The sequence below is a fragment of the Lontra canadensis genome, unplaced genomic scaffold (genome assembly GCF_010015895.1).
Source record: "Lontra canadensis isolate GAN:19392208 unplaced genomic scaffold, GSC_riverotter_1.0 scaffold1, whole genome shotgun sequence".
Taxonomy (NCBI): domain Eukaryota; kingdom Metazoa; phylum Chordata; class Mammalia; order Carnivora; family Mustelidae; genus Lontra; species Lontra canadensis.
This window is the reverse complement of record NW_022630995.1, coordinates 55,658,237-55,682,722: the sequence shown is the minus strand read 5'-3', so window position 1 is coordinate 55,682,722 and position 24,486 is coordinate 55,658,237. Positions and strand designations below refer to the sequence as shown.

General features: G+C 45.2%; 1 protein-coding gene across 12 annotated transcripts in view; it reads right to left on the bottom strand.

The window, feature by feature from the left end:
* The window catches only part of PROM1 (prominin 1), a 126,108-nt gene that overhangs the window by 2,535 nt on the left and 99,087 nt on the right, over positions 1–24,486 (bottom strand). For 10 of the 12 annotated variants that reach the window (XM_032854639.1, XM_032854636.1, XM_032854642.1 and 7 more), the window contains 12 exons: positions 24,135–24,287; positions 18,389–18,512; positions 15,659–15,762; positions 14,033–14,117; positions 12,289–12,435; positions 11,410–11,481; positions 10,293–10,385; positions 9,647–9,664; positions 8,264–8,317; positions 6,160–6,240; positions 6,002–6,070; positions 3,002–3,094 (listed from right to left, as the gene is read on the bottom strand). In XM_032854639.1, coding sequence (XP_032710530.1) covers positions 3,002–3,094; positions 6,002–6,070; positions 6,160–6,240; positions 8,264–8,317; positions 9,647–9,664; positions 10,293–10,385; positions 11,410–11,481; positions 12,289–12,435; positions 14,033–14,117; positions 15,659–15,762; positions 18,389–18,512; positions 24,135–24,287 — 1,093 coding nt within the window. The remainder of the gene's footprint in view (positions 1–3,001; positions 3,095–6,001; positions 6,071–6,159; positions 6,241–8,263; positions 8,318–9,646; positions 9,665–10,292; positions 10,386–11,409; positions 11,482–12,288; positions 12,436–14,032; positions 14,118–15,658; positions 15,763–18,388; positions 18,513–24,134; positions 24,288–24,486) is intronic. The other 2 variants (XM_032854650.1, XM_032854659.1) reach the window with 1 other exon arrangement.

Genomic DNA, 24,486 nt, shown 5'->3' with positions numbered 1-24,486 from the left:
CGCCCACCACGAGACGAAGGCAGCTTGAATGTCGCAATGCCCTCCCCACCCCCCATCCCCCACGGCTCAGCCACTGCAGTTATGCTCTTCTCCTGATGGGATGAACTGTCAAATGGCAGTGGCCCCTCTTGGCCCAGAATTTCCCGTAAATTTGTTCTTCTTCCCCATCCCCTAATATCCTTTTACTGGCAGGTTTCTATGCTAAACTTGTTTTGAGAGGTTTTGAAGCTTGATGACAACCATATCCTTTTACTGGAAGCTGCCATAATTCTTCCGGGAACAATCAAGATATAAAAGAAACATGTTAGTCAGTGTGGAGTCTTTTTTCTTAGCAAAATCAATGCCCAGAGCTCTTTCTTACTATTTAAACCACCCAGCTATAGAGCTTCAGTCTACATCTTCCTGAGCAGCCTCCAGGCCTCCCTTCCACTGGGCCCCAATTATTTGTGGAAAGGCATCTGATGGTTGGGTGATTTGAGTAGCTGGGGAAGGTGGTGAACACTGGATGTGAGGAGATCAGTTCAGAATCACCGAGGTCAGCTCAGAACACCCAAGGAGGGTTCAAACAAAGCCATCAGGGAGGGTCCGAGCTGCAGGACAAAGGAGTTAGAGGCTGGGGATGAGAGAAGGTGGTGAGGAAGCCAAGCCTTGGGACCTGCACGGGTGAGAGAGTGCAGGAGTGTTTCCATTCAGGTGTAAAAGTCCGTCCTGCAGACAGATGGTCATGTGAATGTGGGACAGGGGATTGGACAGATGGAGCGATACAGATGTACTTCAACAAACAGCTGTTTGATCATCATTTATTCAATTGCCTACACCAAGCAATGTGCCAGATGACAGGGACTCAGCAACACACGGGCCCTCTGCTCAGGGAGTCAAGAGTCTAGAGTGCACTGCAGAGGACACGTCTTAATCAAAGAACCATACAAATGTTCAATTCAAACAGCAATAACACCTGTAAAGGAAAAGCATGGTGCTCTGTCAGAGTGTAGAAAAGGGAGCCCAATCTGGGTGGGATGATCAGAAAAGGCTTCCTGGAAAAAAATACATGTTTTTTTTTCCCCCATGTGTTTTTTTTTTAATTAATTATTTTTATTGTCATATAATTATCATTTGCTCCAGGGGGTACAGGTCTGTGAATCATCAGGCTTACACACTTCACAGCACTCACCATAGCACATACCCTCCCAATGTCTATAACCCAACCACCTTCTCCATACCTCCCCTCCCCCCAGCAACCCTCAGTTTGTTTTGGGAGATTAAGAGTCTCTTATGGTTTGTCTCCCTCCCGATCTCATCTTGTTTCATTTTTTCCTTCCCTACCCTCCAAACTCCCCACTCTGCCTCTCAAATTCCTCATATCAGGGAGATCATATGATAATTGTCTTTCTCTGATTGACTTATTTCACTCAGCATAATACCCTCTAGATCCATCCACATCATTGCAAATGGCAAGATTTCATTTCTTTTGATGGCTGCATAGTATTCCATTGTATATATACCACATCTTCTTTATCCATTCATCTGCTGATGGACATCTCATTTCTTTCCATAGTTTCGCTATTGTGGACATTGCTGCTATATACATTTGGGTGCACATGCCCTTTCAGATCACTACATTTGTATCTTTAGGGTAAACACCCAGTAGTGTAATTGTTGGGTCATAAGGTAGCTCTATTTCCAACTCTTTTGAGGAACCTCCATACTGTTTTCCAGAGTGGCTGTACCAGCTTGCATTCCCACCAACAGTGTAGGAGGGTTCCCCTTTCTCCGCATCCTTGCCAACATCTATCGTTTCCTGACTTGTTAATTTTAGCCATTCTAACTGGTGTGAGGTGGTATCTCATTGTGGTTTTGATTTGTATTTCCCTGATGCTGAGTGAAAAGGACATGTTTGATCTAAGACCAGAACATTATTCACTAGTAATAGCAAACATGTATTGAGTGTCAACATATCAGTTATGATGTTAAGGGCTTGACATATAATCTCTCAATGAGCCATTGAAATAGCCCACTTAGGTGATAAGTTCAATAATTTTTCAAAGTCATGGAGTTCAGAAAATGTAAAAGTAGAATCTGAATCCATAGCCTGTGTTCTCACTCCCTGATGGATCTAGAGCTAGAGTTAGCCAGGTTGGATGTGGGTGTGGAAGGGAAGAATGAGAGAGAGAGAGAGCGCATGCAGCCTCCAGTCCAGGTAGCAGAAAAGGCACATGCAAAGGCCCTGAGGTGGGGACATTATGATAGATTTAAAGTGAAAGAAAACATGTGTCTGGGAGAATGGCGAGAAAGGTGATCAAAGAGTGCAGAAATATGGCCTCAATGGGAAGGGACCCAAGCATGCAGGGCCTGGTGTATTCAGTTAAAGACCCTGATCTTCATAGGAGATAACCACAGGTAGCCACTCAAGTGCTTCCAGCAGAGAAAGGAAGGTGCTCCCAGAGAGCGTTGGCTCGCAGAGACCATCAGTGTATATTGAGTAGTGAATAGAGCTAAAGAATACACTTGACTAATTGGAACTTATCATCCCAGTGGTAATATCTCAAGGGGCTTTTAAATAAAAAATTAAATTAAGTTTGCTATAGCTTTGGGGTTATATATCTGTATCTATATCTCTGTATATAGTTGCACTATCTATATCATCTATATCTATATCATTGCACTAAGAATCGTTTTGAACATCGGCAATCTGCCTACTAGTGAGTGCTCCTTCTCAACTATTCGAGACAAATAGGAGTTTTCTTCATGAGGGACTCCTGACTTCTATACATGTAATTCTAGGAAGGAACAAAGGTATGCAGCTAGGTCTTTGGCTTTTCCTAGTGTGTTAGGTATCATAACACATTCAGCTAAATTTTAGATCTTAGGTCTTGGATTCAACAACTTAACAGACCCAAGTGCAAAACTATTTTAAATCCTAGGGTGTACTACAATCTGCCAACAAACCCTGAAGAGCGACGAGTTTATTGTGTTTCCTTATTTTGAAAGATGAAATTCTCACCATGGGGTCGATAATGTAGCTACACAGAAAGACATCCACGGCAGAGTCTAAAGCAGTGGCCACGGGTTTGCAGGCTGCAATTTGCTCAGTAATCTGTGGGATAAGAAACACAGGAGAACTTTGAGCCATGCTCACAAAAATCCACAAGAATTAGATGTGCCATTTATCCTTGACCTGTTCTCACAAAAGGGATCTCTACACCGTCTCAGATATGGAGCTGTGAGCTTTTGGCCATAGATGAGCTCAACGATGTATACAAGTAGGTGCTCAAAAGCGAGATGCTGATTCTGTCTGAGCCTGGGTCTCTGATTTCTGCACTTGTTACCCAGAACAGTAAGACCCACCCTGGCAGGCTCCTGAGAGAGTGCAGAAGTCCAGGTGTCTAGCTCAGGATCTCAGTCTGAATTTCTCGCCTGACCCCTTTGAAATCTGACAAAGGATATGGGGGAAAAAATGGAAGTCTAATTAAACAATACTTACATTGTTTAGACTAGCGCTTGGCAAACTTTTTCTATAAAGGACCAGAGAGTCAATATTTTCAACCTTCTAGCACTTGCTGGACTCTGCCCCGGTATGGGGATAGCAGCCACAGATGATGAAGAAATGAGGATGTGACAATGCCCCATTAAACTTGTGTTCCCAGAAACAGCGCCACCTGCTGACCCCATTTCAGAAGGCTGAAAACTATGAACTCCTTAATGAAGTGACAATGATTTTTTTTATAACCAACTAAACTAATTTTATTTCTTTTTTTAATTTAAATTACCCAAACTATAGTACATCTCTAGTTTCAGATGTAGTGTTCAACAATTCTTCAATTGTGTATACCACCCAGTGCTCATACAAGTTTAATTAATCACAAACAGATGCTCCAATCTCATTGACTTAAGATAATTATATTCATTCATTTTAAAAAACTTCTTAGTGCGTACAATGAGCTAGATGTTAGTTCTTTGGTGCAGGGGTGTGTCTTATTTCTTTTCCTTTATGGGTAGGGGTTCACCTTCACCTTTTCTTCCACCTATACCTTACAAGGCAATCCACGTTAATGACCTCATTTTTTTTAAAAGATTTTATTTATTTACTTGACAGACAGAGATCACAAGTAGGCAGAGAGGCAGGCAGAGAGAGAGAGAGGAGGAAGTAGGCTCCCCGAGGAGCAGAGAGCTGGATGTGGGGCTCGATCTCAGGACCCTGGGGTTATGACCTGAGCCAAAGGCAGAGGCTTTAACCCACTGAGTCACCCAGGTGCCCTTAACGACCTCATTTTTACCAAACTCAGACAATCCTGTACACTCTCTTTCTAGGCTTTTTAACAGTTGGTTTTACAAAAAGTGGGGTAGGAGCCATATTCGGTATTTTTTCTGCATCTTATTTTTCTCTCTTATTTCTACCCTGTGAAAATCTCTCCTAGTCCCCTGGCATAACTCTGATCTACTTTGTACCAAAGGCCAACTAATATACCCACGGTGTGGCTCTTGTATGACTTAACCATTCCTGTCCAGATTCACTTGGGTTTTTGGGCATTTGCTTCATATTCTCGGTATGAATGTGACCAAACTGTGGTTCCTTTGTCTGGTGGAGGAAACGCACAGCATCAAGTGGCCACGGTGGCGATGATGATAATGCATTTCTTCTGCCCCTACTCACCTGTGTGTGCATGCCCTTTGCCCCAGCCCTGAGAAGATCCTGAGGTCTTCACATTTGGGAAGCAGGAGGAGGTGTCAGCATAGACATCAGAAAGCTGAGCCTTGAAGGAGAACCAGGCTCAGGGACCAGATGGTGGGGACTGGAGGCGGGGACGGGGGAGGGGGGGATGACACAGTGGGAATCACATGGAGAAAGGTGAACATTTCAGAGAGTCAAGCAGTTGGGTGTGGCTGTAATATGGGGGTGGGGTAGCAAAGCGGGAAGAGTTGGCCGGTAGTCTTGATTCATGCAGCCAAGGGCCAGGAATAGATATGAGACACTCGACGCTGCACGGGGTAGTCTAAATTTTCCTGAGTTCCTAGGCTTCTCAAAGTCTGTCTGGGCTGGCAGCAAGTAGTCATGCAACTGAAGTAAGTCCGAGGTAAGCATCCCCCTCCCAGCCCCTGCCCCAGTGGAATAACCCTCAGAGGCAAGTGGACCCAAAGCCCGAGATGACAAAAGGCATTTTCCAAGCCACTAAACTCCATGGGTCGGTTGCTGGGAGCAATATGCTGCCTTAAAATCACACTACTCCTAACTTTCTCTTCTAATGTACTCACAGAGACCCAACTGTTATGGTCTGAATCAGGTCCCCCAAAAGTTAATGTGTTAAAGTCCTACCCCTTGGATTCTTGGAATGTGACTGGATTTGGAGGTAGGGTCTTTGAAGAGGCAGTTCAGTTCAAATGAAGTCATTAGGGTGAGTCCTAATCCAATATAACTGGTGCTTTTGTAAAAAAAAAAAAAAAGAAAATTCGGGCACAGACTTGCACAGAGGGGGATGACCATGTGAAGATGCAGAGAGAAGACAGCCACCTACAAGCCAAGGAGAGAGGCCTCTGAAGAAACCCACCCTGCTGACACCTTGATCCTGGACTTCCAGCCTCCAGAATAGTGAAAAAACAAATTTCTGTACCTCAAGCCACCCCAAGTAGACTCATATAACAACTACCTGACAGGCTTGGAGGGGCCCAGGTCAGGAACACACCACCACTACAAAGAGAACTCACAGTTCACTGGGGAGACAGAGTCAAGTGTGGCAGGAACTCCCATAATGGTGAGCAAAGCAGCTGGGGGAAAAAGTGAGGGGTGTGTTCTCCAAGTCGGTGGGCAGGTCTGAGAAGGGGTCAGTGTGGATGACACGTGCTGAATCTTAGGACCCCCACTCCTCATGGTCCCCCTGTTCAAGGTCCTTTGCTTATCTCCTACTCAATTACTAGGAATTTAACTTTATTTCCTCCTGATTTTATCCTAGAACATGATTGTCCTAACACATGGTTCTCTTATGTTCCTTAAAGATAAACTACTTACTGAGATCTTGACCCACTGCAGATAGTGTTCAAAGTATCCTATTATCGTGTTCCCGTACTTTGTACTTTCCTGGAAAGAAATCAGAGAGTAGTAAAATCATTAAGAGGACTATCCCATACTCTCTGTGGCCACGTGGTGATGGGCTCACACCCACTTACTTCAACAATAATTGAGGAGATGCGAGTTTTGAGAAAGTCCTGAGCAGAATCCAGAGAGGAAAGAATATTGGCCACTTTCACCTGGAAAACAGCAATGGACAGGGTATCAAGTGATGAAGGGATTTAACGAAATGGCATGTGGATACAAGTGCTGTTACCTGGGCCCCACACCACAGACTTGTTAGTTAAGAAGACCACAGAACCAGCCCAGCCCTCTGAGGGCAGGGGAATGAGAGGAGTATGTGACAAGCACTCACTTTGTTCCAGACACTGGGCCAAGCTCTTAATCCAAGTCACCTCATTGAGTCCAAGATTCCCCCACCTTATCCACAATTTCCTTCACTAGGGGTCCAGGCGCAGATGATCCTCCTTCAGACGTATGGTCAGAAGGTCAATAGTAGCTAATGCTCCGTGACATACCTACACCATTCCCCTCACTTCGTCCCATCACTCAGGCGTTTTATCATCTCACATCATCATGGGAAGAAGGGGGAGTTCAGCACGGTAAGATATTTTGAGCAAGAAACCACATTCACATAACTTCCATTACAATATATTGTTTTAATTGTTCTATTTTATTATTGATTATCATTGCTACCCTCTTGTTGTGCCTAATTTATCACTTCAACTTTATCAGAGCTGTGTATGTATGGGAAAAAAACGTAAGTACAATAGGGTTCAGTACTCCCCGTGGTTTCAAGCCTCCCCTGAATACATTCCCCAAGGTTGGGGGAGGGGGCCCTCCGGTATACATAGGCTGTCAGAAGGCATTGTGTTAGGCTACCTTCACAGAGGATGTAGCTGACCCTGCTTGATGTCACCAGGCTGAGGACACAAAACCTGGGATTTGTACCTACGTAGTTCACACGGATAGGAATCCCCACGAGGTAACTTGGGTCAAGAGCTGATTTCCACCCCAATTCACCCCCACACTGGCCCCTTGTGAAGGGCAAGGCATAGCTGCACACCATCACCCTGAACAAAGGAGGCATAGGACAGTAAGGGACCAGGGTGCAGTCCCCAGTCTGTCTCCAGCTCCCCTTGGCATGGGACGAAGGTGATTAGAGGTATAGCAATGGTCCCCAAGCAGAGTAAACATACAGAAATAGTCTTTGAGGCACTCAGGGTCTTGGTATATCAATCAAGTAGCAAGCTCAGTGTTGCTCAGTGAGCATACGAGCTACAAATGAAGGAGCTCATGGTTCACTGGGGGGACCCATGTGGCAAGAAGCCCTGTGACAAAGGTCTGCAAAGGCAGCTGTGAGGAAAGCCCAAGGAAGACCATGGAGTTTTCCGTGTGGCTGACATCCCAAACCTCTCATGGGCAGCTTATTCTGCTCAGTAAGGAAATATTTTCTGAGTTGCCTATTGGCATTGAGGATATAAGATGCACACAGCACAGCCACAGAGCTCAGTTTCTACTGTGGGGGTGTCTGTGGTCCTAGGGAGACCACTGTGGTCCTGAGCACTGATACCTTCCTAGGCATAGCTTCTCATAGGTTAGGGACTTATTCTTGGGGTGTGGGGCATACGTCCCCACCCCATGATGACAGGTCTGGCCACATCGTGTCACTTGCTCTGGGCCAACAGAACATAGGCAGAATGGCAGTGTACTGGTTCTAAGCAGTCACTGAAAGGGCAGCCTGTTTCCATTCACCCTCTGATTGCCTGTCCTCTACCTGGAGGAGATGGGGTGGCCCAGATAGGAGCTGCTTCTTCAGGGTGGGTCTCTGGGTAGGCAGATGGGTGCAGAAGCCCACTCTGGACCCAATAGTGGGAATGCTTTTGTGGTCAGAAGCCACTGGATTCTTCAGGCAGTGTTATCTCAGTAACAGTGACCGTGCATCACACATCAAGACACAGCTTTTGATTGTGTGTCCAACAGGGCACCAAGGTGAGACATACTTGCAGAAAACAAGTGGTAGGAAAACCCAGTTTGGCATTCAAAATAAGTAGATAGCCAAGACTTTTGTTTTTATGTTTTTTTTTAAATAAACATAAATACTTGTAAAACAAACATCTCTGAGAGTCTGTGTGTGCTTTTACGATAAGATTCCCCCCGCTCCCGACCCCACCAGGACAGGAAAGGAAAATAAGTCCTTACCCTCAATCCACTGCTTTTGAGTTGAAGTTCCTTGATGCTTTGGTAGATAGTGCTCTGGTGAACAAACATACATGATATTTTCCAACTTATGACATGAACCAGCAAGATCACATGCCTGTGTCTCCTCACCCCCCATCCCCCCACTGTCAGCCAGCCGTCAGATCTGACTTTACTCTGGAATGGTTTCTTTCTAGAAAAAACAGCAGATGCAAGTAACGATAGCTCTGGTGTCAGGAAAGCTGAAGAAGGAAATCGAGATATGTCTTCTAGAGCATCATGACCCATGCAAGGTGCTGGAAAAACCTCATTGAGTCAGGTTTGCTCAAACTGGCAGGAACTACTCGAAAGAAATTCTGCCTAAAACTGCCCAGAGTAGTTTAATCTGAATGGTTTAGATCAGGGAGTGGTAAAAACAAAGATCAGATAGTAAATATTTTAGGCTTTGTGCACCATACCCTGTTCAAAGCACTCAACTTGATCATTTTAATTTAATTTAATTTTAAACTTTGCCCTTTTAGCTGAAAGCAGCCATAAATCATCTGTAAATAAGATGGCATGGCTGTGTTCCAATAAAACTTTATAAAAACAAAAGGCTGGATTTGGCCCACACATTGTAGTTTTGGGGGCCATAGTTTCCTAACCCCTGGTTTAGATTTTAGGTCACATGTACAGAGCTATTTGCCTGTTGGCCGACAGGTTGCCCCAGCTCCAAAAAGGCCAATGAGTCTTGCGTCTCCTTGAAGGAAAGCATTTAAGAAACGGGGAAAACCCAGCTTAAATTTTTAACAAATCTGTGCTAGGCATATACAAGGAAAGCAGAAAATTGGCATGTGCGTAGCATACAACAATCAGAAAATTCAATTTTCTTTGTGAATATGCTAATGAGTTAGAAAGTCAGAAGGGAAAAAGATATAGAAAGAGAGAGACATGGTAAAACTCATTCTAGAAGGTTCCACAATCGAAGTCAAGTGGACTGATCTGTTTCTCCAAACCTGAGCAAGCCCACTCTGTAACAGGTTTCCCACACATGTGTAATAATAATTCCTGATGTTTACAGAGTCTCTCTGGGACACTAGCCCCTACATCTCCAGGAACCAGGTGACCACAGGGCAGGATCCATTCCCACCCTTTTCTAATGAGAGATGGAAAGCCCTAAGACTTTGTGGAGGCAAAAGCAGGACCTGAAATCAGCTCTCCCTGACTCCAGAGCCCATGTCCTTTCTCTGCTACAAACTACCTTTCTGGAATTTGGGGAAAGAAGCCAGAAGGCAGCAAGAAGAAAAAGATAGGGGAAGTCAGAACAGAGGCTATGAGAGGAGAAAGGAAACATCACCCATCAGATCAGTGAACAGAGCTAAACGAGGCAGAGAGAAAAGGACTTACCCTTGCCTTTCCATATTTCTTGGCAGGGTTTGGAGAAAAAGAATTTGAGAATAAGTAAGTGTGAGTGAGTCCAGGGCACAGCCAGCAGCTCTCCAGTGAGGTGCCTGGCTTCCGGGGGCCTATTGAAGGCCAAGGGAACCAGATCACGGTGTGTGGGCCAACCCCAGAGTTAATCTACCTGGTCACAGGCAAGTGGAAAAGGCAAGGAGATAAAGCACGAAAGGAGTGGTGACAATTGAAAATATGTCTTTTTTGAAACCCAGCTGTTATCATTTATTTTATTTTTTTTAAAGATTTATTTTATTTATTTCAAAGAGAGAGAGAGAGAGCAAGTGTGGAGGGGAGGGGCAGAGGGAGAGGGACAAGCAGACTCCCTGCAGAGCTCAGAGCCTGAATTGGGGCTCCATCTCACGACCCTGAGATCAAGATCTAAGCTGAAATCAGGAGTCAGATGCTCAACCCACTGAGCCACTCAGGTGCCCCTGCTATCACTTATTTGTAACACAGCTCAGTTTCTTAGCCTGAGGCCAGCTGGATTTGACCCACGTGTGCGATGCAGACGCTTCATTAGTCTAAATGAAAGCCAGCCAGTGAGATGGGCTTTTGCTCTGGTCCCGGGGAAACCCCAAAGGTTGTGGGTTATTACCATTGACTGTTCCAAAGGAATGACTTGGCCACGGTGAACTGTTCTAATAGTTTGTGCATTATTTTTCAGGGACTGTTTCAAACTTCCTTGGGGCTACAAGGAGAACAAAATAAACAAAGATCAACACCATCCTTCCAGACTCTGGAGCACTCTCTCTAACAGCATGAGCTCAGGACAGGGTAGTTGTGACAAGCTTGCAGCCCTCCTTGCACGCTTGTGGGTGTGGGGACTGCCAGGAAGGGCATCGCCAAGACACCCTACCTTGAATGATAGAATTATGAACTCTCAGTGGCCACTCAATGCCATGAGGCTTTCCTGAGTGCTGGAGGCTGTGCTCTCTTTCTCACTTCACCATCACAGACCTGCTGTAAAGTCCAATTTCCAGCAGCTGTATCCCCATTTTACTGATGAAAAACCCAAGCTCAACTTAAACCACACTTAGTGTTTAATATGTAAATGTGTAACAATTTTATTGCTCCCATTTTACAGACAAGGAAACTAAGGCACAGAGGGGTGAAACATCTCGTCCAAGTTCTTATCATTAGGAAGTGTCTGAGTCAGGATTAAATCCCAGTCTTCGTCCAGAGCCCAGGCTCCTCATCCCCATGATCTGTTGCTTCTTGAAAGGGGCGCATTTGAGCCATTTAGTCACCAACCAGCAGGGGAAGTAAAGACCGGAAGTTTTCAGGGCTTGGCTAATGTGTTTGCCTTCCCTTATCCTCTTGTTACTGGTGACGCAAAGCACCAAATGGATTCTTCTCCTATTCCCTACACTTCGAGAAAAATGTGTGTGCACATACACCTGCGTGCACACGTGTTTAGTGGTAGAGGGGTTGATGGGTGTGAAAGCAGAGATAGTTCTAAAGCAGTGAGAGCTCCACTACCACGAGCAGAGGTCGGGGGGCAGCTCCAGGCACCCTGACACCTCCCTGGAACCACTCACGTGCTCACAGACTTCTGGGCCACACGGCAATGGCAGCTGGTGGGAAGTCTTGACATGCCCAGGGGAGAGGCATTTTTAACCAAAGGTTACTTGTGGTATAGGAAGTTAAGAATAGTATGGACATATGACATCTCTAACGATTACAGCACTTAGAACTGGACTACTTGAACTCACCAAATGGTCAGCTTTTGCTTCTAGATCACTTGCAAAGGCTAAAAGATTCACTTTGGTGGGAGCTTTACCCATCTACAAAAGAGGGAGAAAGAAAACCGCGTCATGGCTGTGGGATTTTTTAAGTCTTAACAATATCTAATAGACAACAGAGTGAATTATGCTCCATAAAATAAGGCTGGAAACTCTTACATAGGTGACAACAGCTGCACTCTTATTTATACATGTAAAACCATATTATTTTTATTCAACTACATGATCCAACCATAAAAAGAAATCAAGTACTGATCTACGCTATAATGGAGATGACTCTCAAAAAATTTTAGGTTACATGGAAGGGAAGCAGTAAAGACCATTAAACACAGAAGGTCACATGTTGTATGACTCCGCTCTTATGACATATCCAGGATCGGTAAATTCATAGGAGCAGAACATAGATTAGTATTTGCCAGGCCTGGGAGGTGGGGGAAGGGGAACAACTATGTAGGGGGAATGAGGCTTCTTTTTTGGGAGATAAAGATATTTTAGAACTGGATAGAAGCATTAGTTGAGCAACACTGTCATTATACTACAAGCTAATGAATTGCTCTCTTTATTTTTTAAATTCTTAATTATATCTTAAAGATTTTATTTTTAAGTAATCTTTCCACCCTTTGTGGAGCTCGAACTCATGACCCTGAGATCAAGAGTCGCATGCTTTACTGACGGAGCCAGCCAGAAACCCCAGAATTGCTCACTTTAATATAGTTAATTTATGTTATGTAAATTTCATCTCAATAATAAAAAAAGGAAAGAAAAACAAAACAAACAAACAAAAAAAACCCAGAGGTATCTGCTGTTATTTTTTTCCCTCAAAGATCAAGCGTGAACGCATGGCCACACCTCAGCCAAGTAGACGTTATAGTCTATGGTGTCTATTCCCGAAGCGCTGAAGTTCATCAGGTTTTTTCTCCCTGTTGCGTCCAGCAGCACAATATTGTCAATATTTACATTCAGATTTTTTAAATCATTGCTTATGTTTCCAGCATGCTGCATGATAAAAAGAAAAGTTATAAGTAAACCCATTCTTCAAGAATGCTACATACTTTCACACATTAAAAGAGCAATGACACAAGACAACAAAATCACAGATGAGCATTTGACTGGCATTTCTTCCTGGTACTCTTCTCTCCCCTCCCACTCCTTCCCTGCATCCCTGCCTCCTTCCTTATGCCCCACACCAAGCACTGTGTGAGGAACTGGGATGCAAATAATATTCCATCTCAGCCCTCAAAGTCCTCAAAGGAAGAGGCAGTGTCATAATAAAGGCACATGAACTGCATCAGGACCCCAGGGGCAGAGAAGAGTCTACCCAGGTCAGTGTCCTAGACAGGGCAATGGAGAGGAGGTGGCTTCTAAATGGGTCTGGACAAATAGAGATTTTGAAAGGGGTCAGGCAGGCTGTATCCCAGGGGAAGGAGGCAGCATGCCCTGGACTTGCATAGTGAGGACACTTGAGATCATGGGGACATGGCTGGTGACTTGGGGTTGTCCTAGGGGGCAATCAGCGTGTAGTGCCTGAGTGTCCCGAGCACTCCGTTTCTGGTACACAGAGAACACAACACATAGCATGATGCCAAATCAGCAGAGGGCATCTGGTGAGTGCTTGAATTATATTTATATAGACATGCAAGGAATATTTAGGGAGGATAATCAACACAAGACAAAATACAATACAATGCAAAATTTGTATTCAGCTTTTAAATAAACCCCTTCCTATTCAAAAACTGTCAGGCCATCATGGTCTCCTGGTGCCTCTGAAAGCCTTCTGTGATGTCTCAGTGGGCAAGCTGTGAGGTTTAGCCTCTTTCCTTGGTATCCCTTGGTATCTTCTTCCACTGGGAAGCCCAGAAGAAAGAAGGCTCCTTACGTTTTTTCCTATGAGAAGACCAAAAGGCCTCCAGGTATGGGAAAGGGGACAGCCTAGGTTCATGGCACCCTAGGCCTGACCAGCTGAAACTCTCTTGCTCCCCCTCCTGTCCAGTATGCTCTTGAGTGAGCTCTCCTCAGAGTCTTCAGGCTCATGACTTGGGGGGATGGGCTCAGGTGAAGGAGCAGGAGGAAGTCATTCCCTTCTATCAGCATCCATGGCTGTTGACATGCTGTCTTGCCGAGGGCCAGTGGAGCTCCGCAGAGGCCCCTTGCAGTCCTGGGGCCATAGCCATGATGCCCAAGGGGCAATGACTGTGTGGGATGGAGTTCTGGGTGCCTAGTTCCCTCCTCAGGGACTGGGCCAAAAAAGGTGGCCAGTGTTGGAGAGCCAATATCCCTTTGTTGGAGAGCCAATATCCCTTTGTTCCTCTAAGGACACTGACACACAGCAAGATAAGATCTTCCCATGTCAGAGCATTCGAGTAGTCCACTAGAGAAACTCAGGCCTCAAGAAAGACAATAGGTTGAGGGGGCGAGGAAAATGATGTGGAATTAGACAGAAGCGAGTGTTGCACAACCTTGTGAGTGTACTAAATGTCACTTTTAGATGGTGAATTTTATCTTATGTAAATTTCATCTCAATGAAAAAAAAGAAGAAGGCAACTGGATTGACTAAAGACATATGTCCATTTCCTGGCTGGCTCTAATTCCTTACCTCCTGAATGTTGAGATGCTCACTGATATTGTAGCTGTTCTCAAGCTTAAGCGTGGTATAGATGCCCTTATTTTCTTTGCAGTCACTGTGGGAATAAACAGAGAGATCATGATCTAGAAAGGCAGCTGTACCTACCTCTGTCCCCTGCTACAGATGGAGGGAGAGAGGCTCACTGTTTATCTTTTGTTTTGTCTAAATCTGCATGCAGAGAAGTGGCTTCTGAGTGCTGATGCAGGAGAAAGTCTCTCCCTGTGCCTACAGTTCCAGACTTCGTTCCCTGCTTTGCTTAGTGTCCCGACTTTGGAACAGATACAGTAAGACTGGTAAACCATCCTTCTGTCTATCTCCTTTGTGTTTTTTCTAGTGCTATGAGGGATAACAAGGTCACAAACAGGGAAGAAATAAATTCTCATTAAAAAAAAAAAAAACAAATAAAAGATAATACCACCTGTGTGTTACAGAGAGTATCATGGGCTTTATTAAAAGATTCTATCAAAGCCCTGCCAGACCACTTGTCTCCATATTTCCAAGGTTGAGCTTCACTTACTAAGCATATGGTTGGATGTATATTTTCAGGGCAGGATGGAGATAGGGAAGGGGCCACACCTATATCCAGATGGTCAGTACACCTAACTTGGCTACACCTCTCCGTGCTTCTCTAAAATGTGCAAAATGCCTCCTTGACTGAGCTAAGAAGGGCAAGCTCATCTGATGCATGTCCCTGTTGCTGAGACAGCCACTTCCTGGAGGTGCCTCTTCCTTGTCCAGTCACCAAAGCCTTCTAGACCTGAGGTATGCCTGGGAGAAGCCACTTTCCCACAGCCCTAGGAGGTGTGAGACTCCTCTCCAGGAAATCCCCAGTTGGTTGGTGTTTTTGGAATGGAGAGCTTGAAATACTAACCACGAAGGGTAAGGCTGCAGAATTCTGTAGGAGCCAGAGTCACAAAGAGCTGGCAGGCTGGGCCAAGGCCAAGAAGATCAGTTTTGTCCTTTCAGGCCAAGGGTGGTTTAATCGTGCACAATGACTCTAATTAATTGATAACATCTGCCTACAACATGCTGTGGAGAAGATCCTGAGACTCTTCTGACTATGAACAAGACCACAATTGACTACCAAGGTCTACCACAAAGGCCACTCATCTGCTGTCTCTGCTAGGGGAACCTCTGAACCCTATTGAACAAAGAGGAAGTAAAACTGCCCAAGGTCCCCACAGCCTGCTCCCTGACCATAGAGTCAAGACTGGAGCCCATCAGTCAGCTGCTTCACTGTTAGCATGTCTGAGATTTGGACCCATCTGCTAACTTCTTGTTATATATGGCATTTACTTGGGGGCAGCATGATTCCTGTATAAAGAGTTTTCAAAGGGTCTCATTAATACATCTTAGGGTCACCTTAACCAGCAAGGTCTAGTGCATACTGGATGGGGGACCTTGAGATATCATCATGCCAAAGTCTAGAAGGCTTTCAGGGGAAGGATTTTCTTTTTGGTCTTATTTCCACTATCTCTTTGTGAAGACAATAGAATAGCTGGTCTTATCAAGCTTAAAGACACTTTAAAAGCAAAATTCTCATTCTGGAACAACATTTTCAATAGCCAAAAAAATGCATAATGTTATTAATTCTACCTGTAAACTTGTTCAAAAGTGAGATTAATATCCGGGTTGTTAAACACCATGCCAGAGAGATAGTATTTCCAATTCTTATTTAGTAAATACGGTGTGTCCAAAATCTAGAACAAATTGAAAAAAGCTTTTTTTAAAAGAGATACTTTTACTCAAATACACATACATATAATAAAATATTCTGTTAAATGTATTTTGGGGATTTTGAAGATCATGGTTTTCTTTATTGGTCTCCAATTTAAAATGTGAAGATAAGGGGTGCCTGGGTGGCTCAATGGGTTAAGCCGCTGCCTTCAACGCAGGTCCTAATCTCGGGGTCCTGGGATCAAGTCCCGCATCGGGCTCTCTGCTCAGTGAGGAGCCTGCTTCCCTCTCTCTCTCTCTCTGCCTGCCTCTCTGGCTACTTGTGATCTCTCTCTGTCAAATAAATAAATAAATAAAATCTTAAAAAAAAAAAAAGGGAAAATAATAGTGTGATCGGAATAAACTGACGACAGGTAGCATCAATAAGAATTAGTGAGCGGGCGCCTGGGTGGCTCAGTGGGTTAAGCCGCTGCCTTCGGCTCAGGTCATGATCTCAGGGTCCTGGGATCGAGTCCCGCACCGGGCTCTCTGCTCAGCAGGGAGCCTGCTTCCCTCTCTCTCTCTCTGCCTGCCTCTCTGTCTACTTGTGATCTCTGTCTGTCAAATAAATAAATAAAATCTTTAAAAAAAAAAAAAAAAAGAATTAGTGAGCTACTTTTTTTGGAGAACCCTTCACTTAGTAAGACAAGTACATTAGAAATGGGAGAGTTGACAACTTGATTCGGCATAGCCAATAGAGAGCCATAAATCAGTAGGTCCACCTTTTTTGCTACTTTTCTCTAGGCAAAATGAATTAAAACTTGCATACTTTCTCACCTAACATCATATATCGAAGATAGCTAATAGGTCATATGTAATATCATCTATATTAAGATGAGCTCATTAGTGCATGACCACATATATGCTTCAGGAATGTAAGCCTCAAAATATCCCCTATTTTATGGCATCTGGGTGGCACAGTCGGTTAAGCAGTTGACTTTTGGTTTCGGCTCAGGTCATGATCTCAGGGTCGTGAGATCAAGCTTGGCGTCCGGCTCTGTACTCAGCGTAGAGTTGGCTTAGGATTCTCTTTCCCTCTCCCTCTGCCCTCCTGCTAGTGCTCATGCTCTCTCTGTCAAATAAATAAATAAATCTTTCAAAAGGAAATCCCTATTTTTTTTTAATTTTAATTTTAATTTTAATTTTTTATTTCTTTTCAGCGTAACAGTATTCATTGTTTTTGCACCACACCCAGTGTTCCATGCAATACGTGTCCTCCCTAATACCCACCACCTGGTTACCCCAACCTCCCACCCCCCGCCCCTTCAAAACCCTCAGGTTTTTTTTCAGAGTCCATAGTCTCTCATGGTTCATCTCCCCCTCCAATTTCCCTCAACTCCCTTCTCCTCTCCATCTCCCCATGTCCTCCATGTTATTCCTTATGCTCCGCAAATAAGTGAAACCATATAATAACTGACTCTCTCTGCTTGACTTATTTCACTCAGCATAATCTCCTCCAGTCCCGTCCATGTTGATACAAAAGTTGGGTATTCATCCTTTCTGAAGGAGGCATAATACTCCATAGTGTATATGGACCACATCTTCCTTATCCATTTGTCTGTTGAAGGGCATATTGGTTCTTTCCACAGTTTGGCGACCATGGCCATTGCTGCTATAAACATTGGGTACAGATGGCCCTTCTTTTCACTACATCTGTATCTTTGGGGTAAATACCCAGTAGAGCAATTGCAGGGTCATAGGGAAGCTCTATTTTTAATTTCTTGAGGAATTTCCACACTGTTCTCCAAAGTGGCTGCACCAACTTGCATTCCCACCAACAGTGTAAGAGGGTTCCCCTTTTTAGCAATTTCATACAGCATGGAAGATAATGAAGTCCGGCTTGATGTATCACTATTATTTTTTATGAAGAGCCCAAATAGACATAATTTAACACATTGACACTCCCAATTTAATTTTCCTCAATCAACTGAATAATTAAAATACCATGACAACTGGTTACCTTCATAGTCACTCACCAAGTTTCATAACAGATCTGAGGTGAAAGAGCATATATAATAAAACAGCAAAACAGAAATAATTTTTTGAGAACCAGAATCTGGAGAAAAGCACCAGAAAGCCAGAGTGACAAGAGTGCCACACAGATCCAGACTTCCTCGTTAATTAGTGACGCTGAACTGAGAGGTGGTCCCATAGAGTCCATAGGACGGAGTTTCAGAGGGAGAAGGTGGAGCCTGAATTCATTTCCCAACAGGCTCATCAGATGGCCTCCAGGGACCACACTCAGCCATGAGATGTAGAATTTTTCAATGTCTTTCACTTAAATTGAAGGTCTCAAAGCATCGGCATGGGCAACTGTCATTTGAGAAACCCTTTAAAATGTCAGAAGCCTTCTGGGCTACCCCACCTTGGGAATCCCCCCTCCCCATTACAGTCCACATCGATGAGCAGGTCTTAACTTCTTGTGCTCATTTTACTTGACATTCGAAAAACAATACTTTACTTTTTTTTTTTTTTTTTGCTCTGACAAATAGAAGTAATCTTAATTTACTGAATAAAACCCAAAATGCTCATCTTTTTGCCCCCACAAGATATGGGGAAATCAGTTTCCACTCAAGCCCTTTTTACAGCGGGCCCGGAAGCCATCCTCACCTGGAATAACTTCCCGTTTTGATACGGCTCACAAACCAGTTTTTCCATGTTTCCACCAATGACAAACGTGAGAACGACGATGGTCATCAGTATCCAACAAAAGAGGAAACTGACTCCAACCCCGCTGGAAACCAAAACCAAAATAAAGCAGAAATGAAGTCTGGAATTCTACAGTAAATTATTCAACATTCAGGGGCGCCTGGCTGACTCCTTTGGTAAAGCATGTGACAAGATCTTGATCTCCGGGTCATGAGTTCAAGCCCCAAGTTGGATGCAAAAATTACTTAAAAAAAAAAAAAAACAAAAAAACCTACAGGTCCAATATTACCTACCAGTACTTACTACTCCTACCTACGCAGTGTAGGAAAAGGACCTAGAGTCTTTGCTCTGTGCAGGTTAAGTGAGCCCACCTGCTCTAGACTGGAGCCAGGAAATGGTAAGCACTGTGACCTTCCAGTCCCAGTCATAAATTTAGGGAATGCTTTTAGTCTCTGGTCTCCTTGCAGCCCAGCACCATGATTCAGACATCGCCTCTGGAGTCAGGTGAGTGAATCTGGCCTTCTGCAGTTGATGCATTGAGTAGGGAGGTTCCGAGGTAGGAAATGTACCATGGGGAGTTTGAGAGGGGCCAACGTGGTTCTGCATGCAGAGGGAGGGCTGAGAGAGGCATGAACACAGCTCAGGAGGCAGGCAGGGGTGCACGGGTGCAGGGGTACAGGGGACAGGACCTGGCTGGTCCAGGAAGGGGTGGCTGCTGAGGGCCCAGAAGCATAGAAAGAGCATAACCCCGTTTCTCTCTGAGGAAGAACATTCTTGTCAGAGCATGCAGGACAGGAGGGACAGAGGCCTGCGTGGATGGGGCTACCACTGAGGAGGCTGCCGTCCATCCTGGGGTGGTGGGCTGATGTGGCTGGAGGCAGGGGACAGAAGAGATGGGACACAAGAGATGGACACAACAGGATGTGCAGGAGATTCTAGGCAAGAGAAGGCGAGGAAGGGCCCCGGGTGATGCCAGGGCTTGTCAGCAGGGAAAGGAAACACTGGTGTTGAGAAAGGGAAGAGAGGGTGGGATCTGGTCCTGCTCCCCGCGAGACGAGGTGTGGAGTTGGAGGAGAGTCGGCTGTGTGCAGAGCGCACACGTCTGGGTTACAGGCTGGCATGAGGCAATCAGCTGCTTATAAGTGACCACTGGTCCTTGGGGCTGGGACTGGAGGGAGAGGCAGCCTGGGCCCCGGCCTGGGAGACTGTGCTGCTTGAGGAGCAGGTGGTGGGAGGGCAGCTAGTGAATAAGGCGGCCAGAGAGAGTTGCAGTGTGGGAGCGAAAGCACTAGGGCACGGGGTCATGGAAGGGAAAACAAAGGGGAGTCTGCAGTGGGTAGGGAGCACAGGGGACCCAATCACTGCAGGGAGGGCACATTCCAGGGAACTACTGGAAGTCCCCTGGCTGGAAGCCTGGAGGCCACTGCTGACCAGAGGGCAGGGGAGTGGCCTGGGCAGAGCAGGGAGTAAGAAAACAGCAAATATCATTATTTCTAGACATCTGCGCAGGGGGAGGTGTGAGAGGGAAGAAGTGGTGTTAGGAAGTTTTCTGTTGTCCAGTTTCAAGAGGGGAGAAAGCAAAATGTGTTTTAAGTGTTGAGAAGCCAGGCTAGGAGAGGGGAAGAGAATGAGGACGAGGGAGAGGGAGGGCGAATCCAGGGTACCTTCAGGGCAGGGATGGGAGAGGAACAGCAGGTGGGAGGGGCCAGAAGGCAGATGTCCTTCTGCTCAAGGAACTGCGTGTGTCATGGATGCAGGGACGCTGGAGTTTTGAGAAGGTGTGTGATAGCTTTTATTTTCTCTGTGAAGAAGGAAGTCCAGCCTTCTGCTAAGAGAAGGGGAAAACAAGGAGGATGGATATATGAGTGGAAAAAGCCATTACAGAAGGAAGGGAAGGGGAGAGGGAGCGAGGAAGGGAGGAAGAAAGAAGGAAATGGGGAGGTACGACAAGGAAGCTTGTAGAACTCTGAAGGATCCATTTGAGGTGGGAGTCATAATTTTGTAGGGATGCCAATGTGCCCCATTGTGTGACCTTTCTCTAGGGTGCTCAGTTACTTGGATGTAGACACAGACAGAGCAGACTCTCGACTGAGTCTAGGTAGAACAGCTAGATCATAACAGATGATTGTATCATCACCAGTACAAATGGGAAAGACCCTCAGAAGTGTGTAGGCTGATAGACTTAAAAACATAGCCTCCCTTCTTGAGGGTGGGATTCTGCCCGGTGGACACACTTAAGGTGTAATTACAAATATTTGCCTGGTGTTGCTGGAATAAATAGCAAGGTATGTTCTCTGCAGGGGCCTCTGTCAGCCCGAGTTTCTCTGTTCTGAAAGGCTTTGGAGTTAGGGAGCGCATAGGGAAGGGGAACATGTGTGAAGCAAAAGCCAGTCACCATGGTTTTAACTGTGTGCCCGAGCATGTGCGGGCATCAGAGTTATAAAAATCATCCAAACCTTCGATAGGACACTTCAGACAAACACAGCTACTCTCAAGAGCTTACTGTTAGCATTCCCAGACTTTGTTTTCCAAAAATGCCTCTATCTAGAAAAGGGACACAGCATCACCCAAGGCCTGTCACTCAGAGAAGAATGGCTGAGAAGAATGTGCTTAAAGTGCTGTAAAGGAGGAGGAGAAGGAGAAGTAAAACAAGTACAAGAAAAATAACAGGCAACAAAGACCATCTGTGGCCAGCAGAAGTGAAAATATTTATTATCTGGACCTTTATAGAAATGTGTGCTGACTCCTGACCTACACGGTTAGTGACATGCGCGTAATCTCAGGAGCCCTAATTAAACATCTTCAGGACTTTGTTCAACCATTGAGGGTAGCCAACCTCGTTCCATTTCAGTGACCTCAGGATCTCCTGCTCCTTGGTGGCTGACGTTTGTGTCATCCCCAGTGCCTCACAATTATAACTAAATGTGCAAAAATATGGCTTGTGATGTTTTGTCTGTAGTTGGGTCCTACTTAGAGTCATTCCCTAGAATGGGAATGACTTGGTCGAGGCAGTTGTTGTGTTTTTAGGGTCCTTGCTCCAGCCTAACAAACTGCTTTCTCAACTTGCTACCATTGTGGCCCATCTTGTGATACCTGTGGCTATGCTGGGTATTAGCTTCTCTTCAAAGCTCCGGATAATCTGAGCACGGTTTCCAACAGCTAAAACTGGAAGTTTCACAGTGCATGTCAGTATAAGAAACAGTTTTCTTGCTGCCTGGGTTAGTTTTCCTTCCCTCAGGGGAGACCTTCCATGGGCCTTGGAGACAGATGTACGCTCCCCGCTGTATCCCATCCAGTCCCCAATATGCTCCCTGGACTCTTAGAAGACACAGGATCAGAGCAGAGTCAGGGCTCTCTGCCTCTCCTCCCCCCTGATCTTTCACTAGGAGCCCCAGGGGGATAAGGATTCTTGGTTTTTGAAGAGACCATGTTCTTCAACATATGGTGTCGCTGTTTTTAAGGACAGGTGGTCTTGTGGTTACAGCTGAACAAAATATACTCTTTCTGGTTCCTACAGACAAATAAACGGTTTTTAAGAAGAAATTACATTTTTCTAATTCGTTTGACTAGATCAGCTATACTTGTATCACTTTCCCCCTTCACAATTATCCAGTTGTTTGCCAGATGTCTCAGGAGATGGAAGGGCCTGCCAAACGCAAATTCCATCCTGTGGGGTGGGTGACCACGGAGCCCACAACCATCCTCAGGCTGCAGGCCACCTGAAATGCATCTGATCAGCCTTTTCCCTATAGTGTGATAAAGCCCATTGTTCCCAAGCCCCGGGCTTCCGTGTGACTTTGTCTCTTTAGAGATTCCTTACTCTGCAGAGGTGAGAATTATACCCAAACGGAAATAATTTTAGTCTCCCTCCAATGGCTCATGACTCCCCTGTTTCTTTCTTCTTTGAAGCAAGTAGCACATATTTTGGTTTTGTCCCTTCAAAATGTTCAAATAGAATTTTACAGAAAATGCACCTGTTCAGAGCAATGTACTCTCTCCCATCAAGCAGTTAAAAAGGTGGGATCTATCGACTTATCATCAAAACACTGACAAAACGGCCAAGTACCAGGATTAGTAAAATCTGAACATTAAACTAATTTTCTATCTGTAACTGGGTACACTGGAACAAAAACTCAGGGCAATATACTGTTCCTTGCTGCATTAATTAAATATGGGTATGTGAGCAAATAGGCTTTTCTATGCATGGAGCTCTGTTAAGTTTTGTGCAATTTTGGCAGACTCCCGTGTTGTTAGCTTTAAGGTTGTTTGTAAGACTATTGTGTCCCAGGCAGCTCTTTCTGCTCATGGGTCCTGTCTCCATGCTTTAATAAAACCACTTTTTTGGGGGGCACCTGTGTGGCTCAGATGGTTAAGCATCTACCTACAGCTCAGTTCATGATCTCTGGGTCCTGGAATTGAGCCCCACATTGGGCTCCCAGCTCAGCGGGGAGTCTGCTTCTCCCTCTCCCTCTGCCTCTCCCCCTGCTTGTGTGCTCTCTCACTCTAATGAATAAATAAGATCTTTAAAAAAAAAATCTTTTTTGCATCACCACCACCACCACCACCACCACCAACAACAACAAAACCCACAAAAGGCTCTTGTGCTACATTAATGTTAAGAAAGACTTGTACTATACAGGAGGTTCCATGTTTGATGGAAAGGCCATACCATCATGGCTCATCAATCTGATTAATTCAGTTTAGTTCAGTTTAATTCAGTTCAGTTTAATTAATTCAGTGACCCAATGTTTGGAAAAGCACATTAATGCAGGACACTTGCTTGCCTGATTTTCTCAGCCTGGCACTAGTGATGTAGGCTGAGATGAGAGAGTGTGGCTGAGGTTTTGAGTCTCCATTGCTCCAGGGACTTGTTCTAAACATTTACTTTCCTCTTTGAGCCCTATCACGCTCCCTGCCGCTGATTCTTGAGGTTCAGACTGGAAAAGAATATGTCAACTGGGAAGCCACACAGCTTCCTCTCTGGGGCACATTCAAAGCTTCTATCTCTGCTTCCTGCTTGACATTTCTGGCCCAACTGCAGTCACAGCCAGCTCGTGCCCCACGTGCTTTGTCCTACCCTGGTAGAGTAAGGGTTTTTTGCTTGCTTGTTTGTTTCAGAACAATGAACTTGGATATGAATATCTTGGAAGCAGGCACAAATGCTCGTCGCTGGTACCCCACACCTTCTCTTATCACTGATTAAGGCTTCGTGTCTAAATCCTAAGGGTGCTGGGTCAGCAATCTCTTTGCTAAATCAAGTTTCCAGAGTTTCAGAGTAAACAAGCTAACGATACTGTTGACCACAGAGAACAGTGTCTAAGATCAGAACAACCCTCAGCAAGTTTCTGGTGAATAAATGGATGGAGGGAGGGAGGGAAAGAGGGAAGGAGAGAGAGAGAAAATAGAATGGGAATCAAGATGGCAAGCTTAGAAATAATTTCACTACAGAGGAGCCCACCATATAGAAACACGGTGTTTAAGCCTATCTATCAAAAGTCTAACAATTTCGAGTTTTCTTCTACTTTTTAATGTATGGTGGGATTTCCCACACTGACAGAAGCACAAACACAACAGGACGCCCACTCCACTGGAACCCAGAACACTTAGCCCAGAGGCCACTGGCTTCGTGTCATCTGTTTTTTTCCCTGCATTTCCACCACCCCTCCCCCACAGCCCCCTGACGGGGCAAGGAAGAGCAAACACTCACACCATGAGGAAGATGCCCCCAGTGTTCGAGACGCAGCCTCGTTCAGTTGGGGTGGAATGGCGGTCATAGCCACATGTGCCACACATCAAGCCCAGGTAATAAAAAACCACCACGAGTGTCAGCAAACAGCAGACAACTAGGCCACCCAGCCACCTAGTGAAGCAAGCACAGTGTTATTATACTTAAAAGAGGTTGATGTCATGATAACACAAAAGCTCTTGGGCTAGGGCTGGAGCAGTCAAGTAACACTTTGCAATCAGATACCGGATTCCCCTGTTAAGGGCTCAGAGAGTGACATTGTAGCTATAAGAACCCTTCCCACCCCAGTCCTCCAACCCAACTGGCAAGAAAC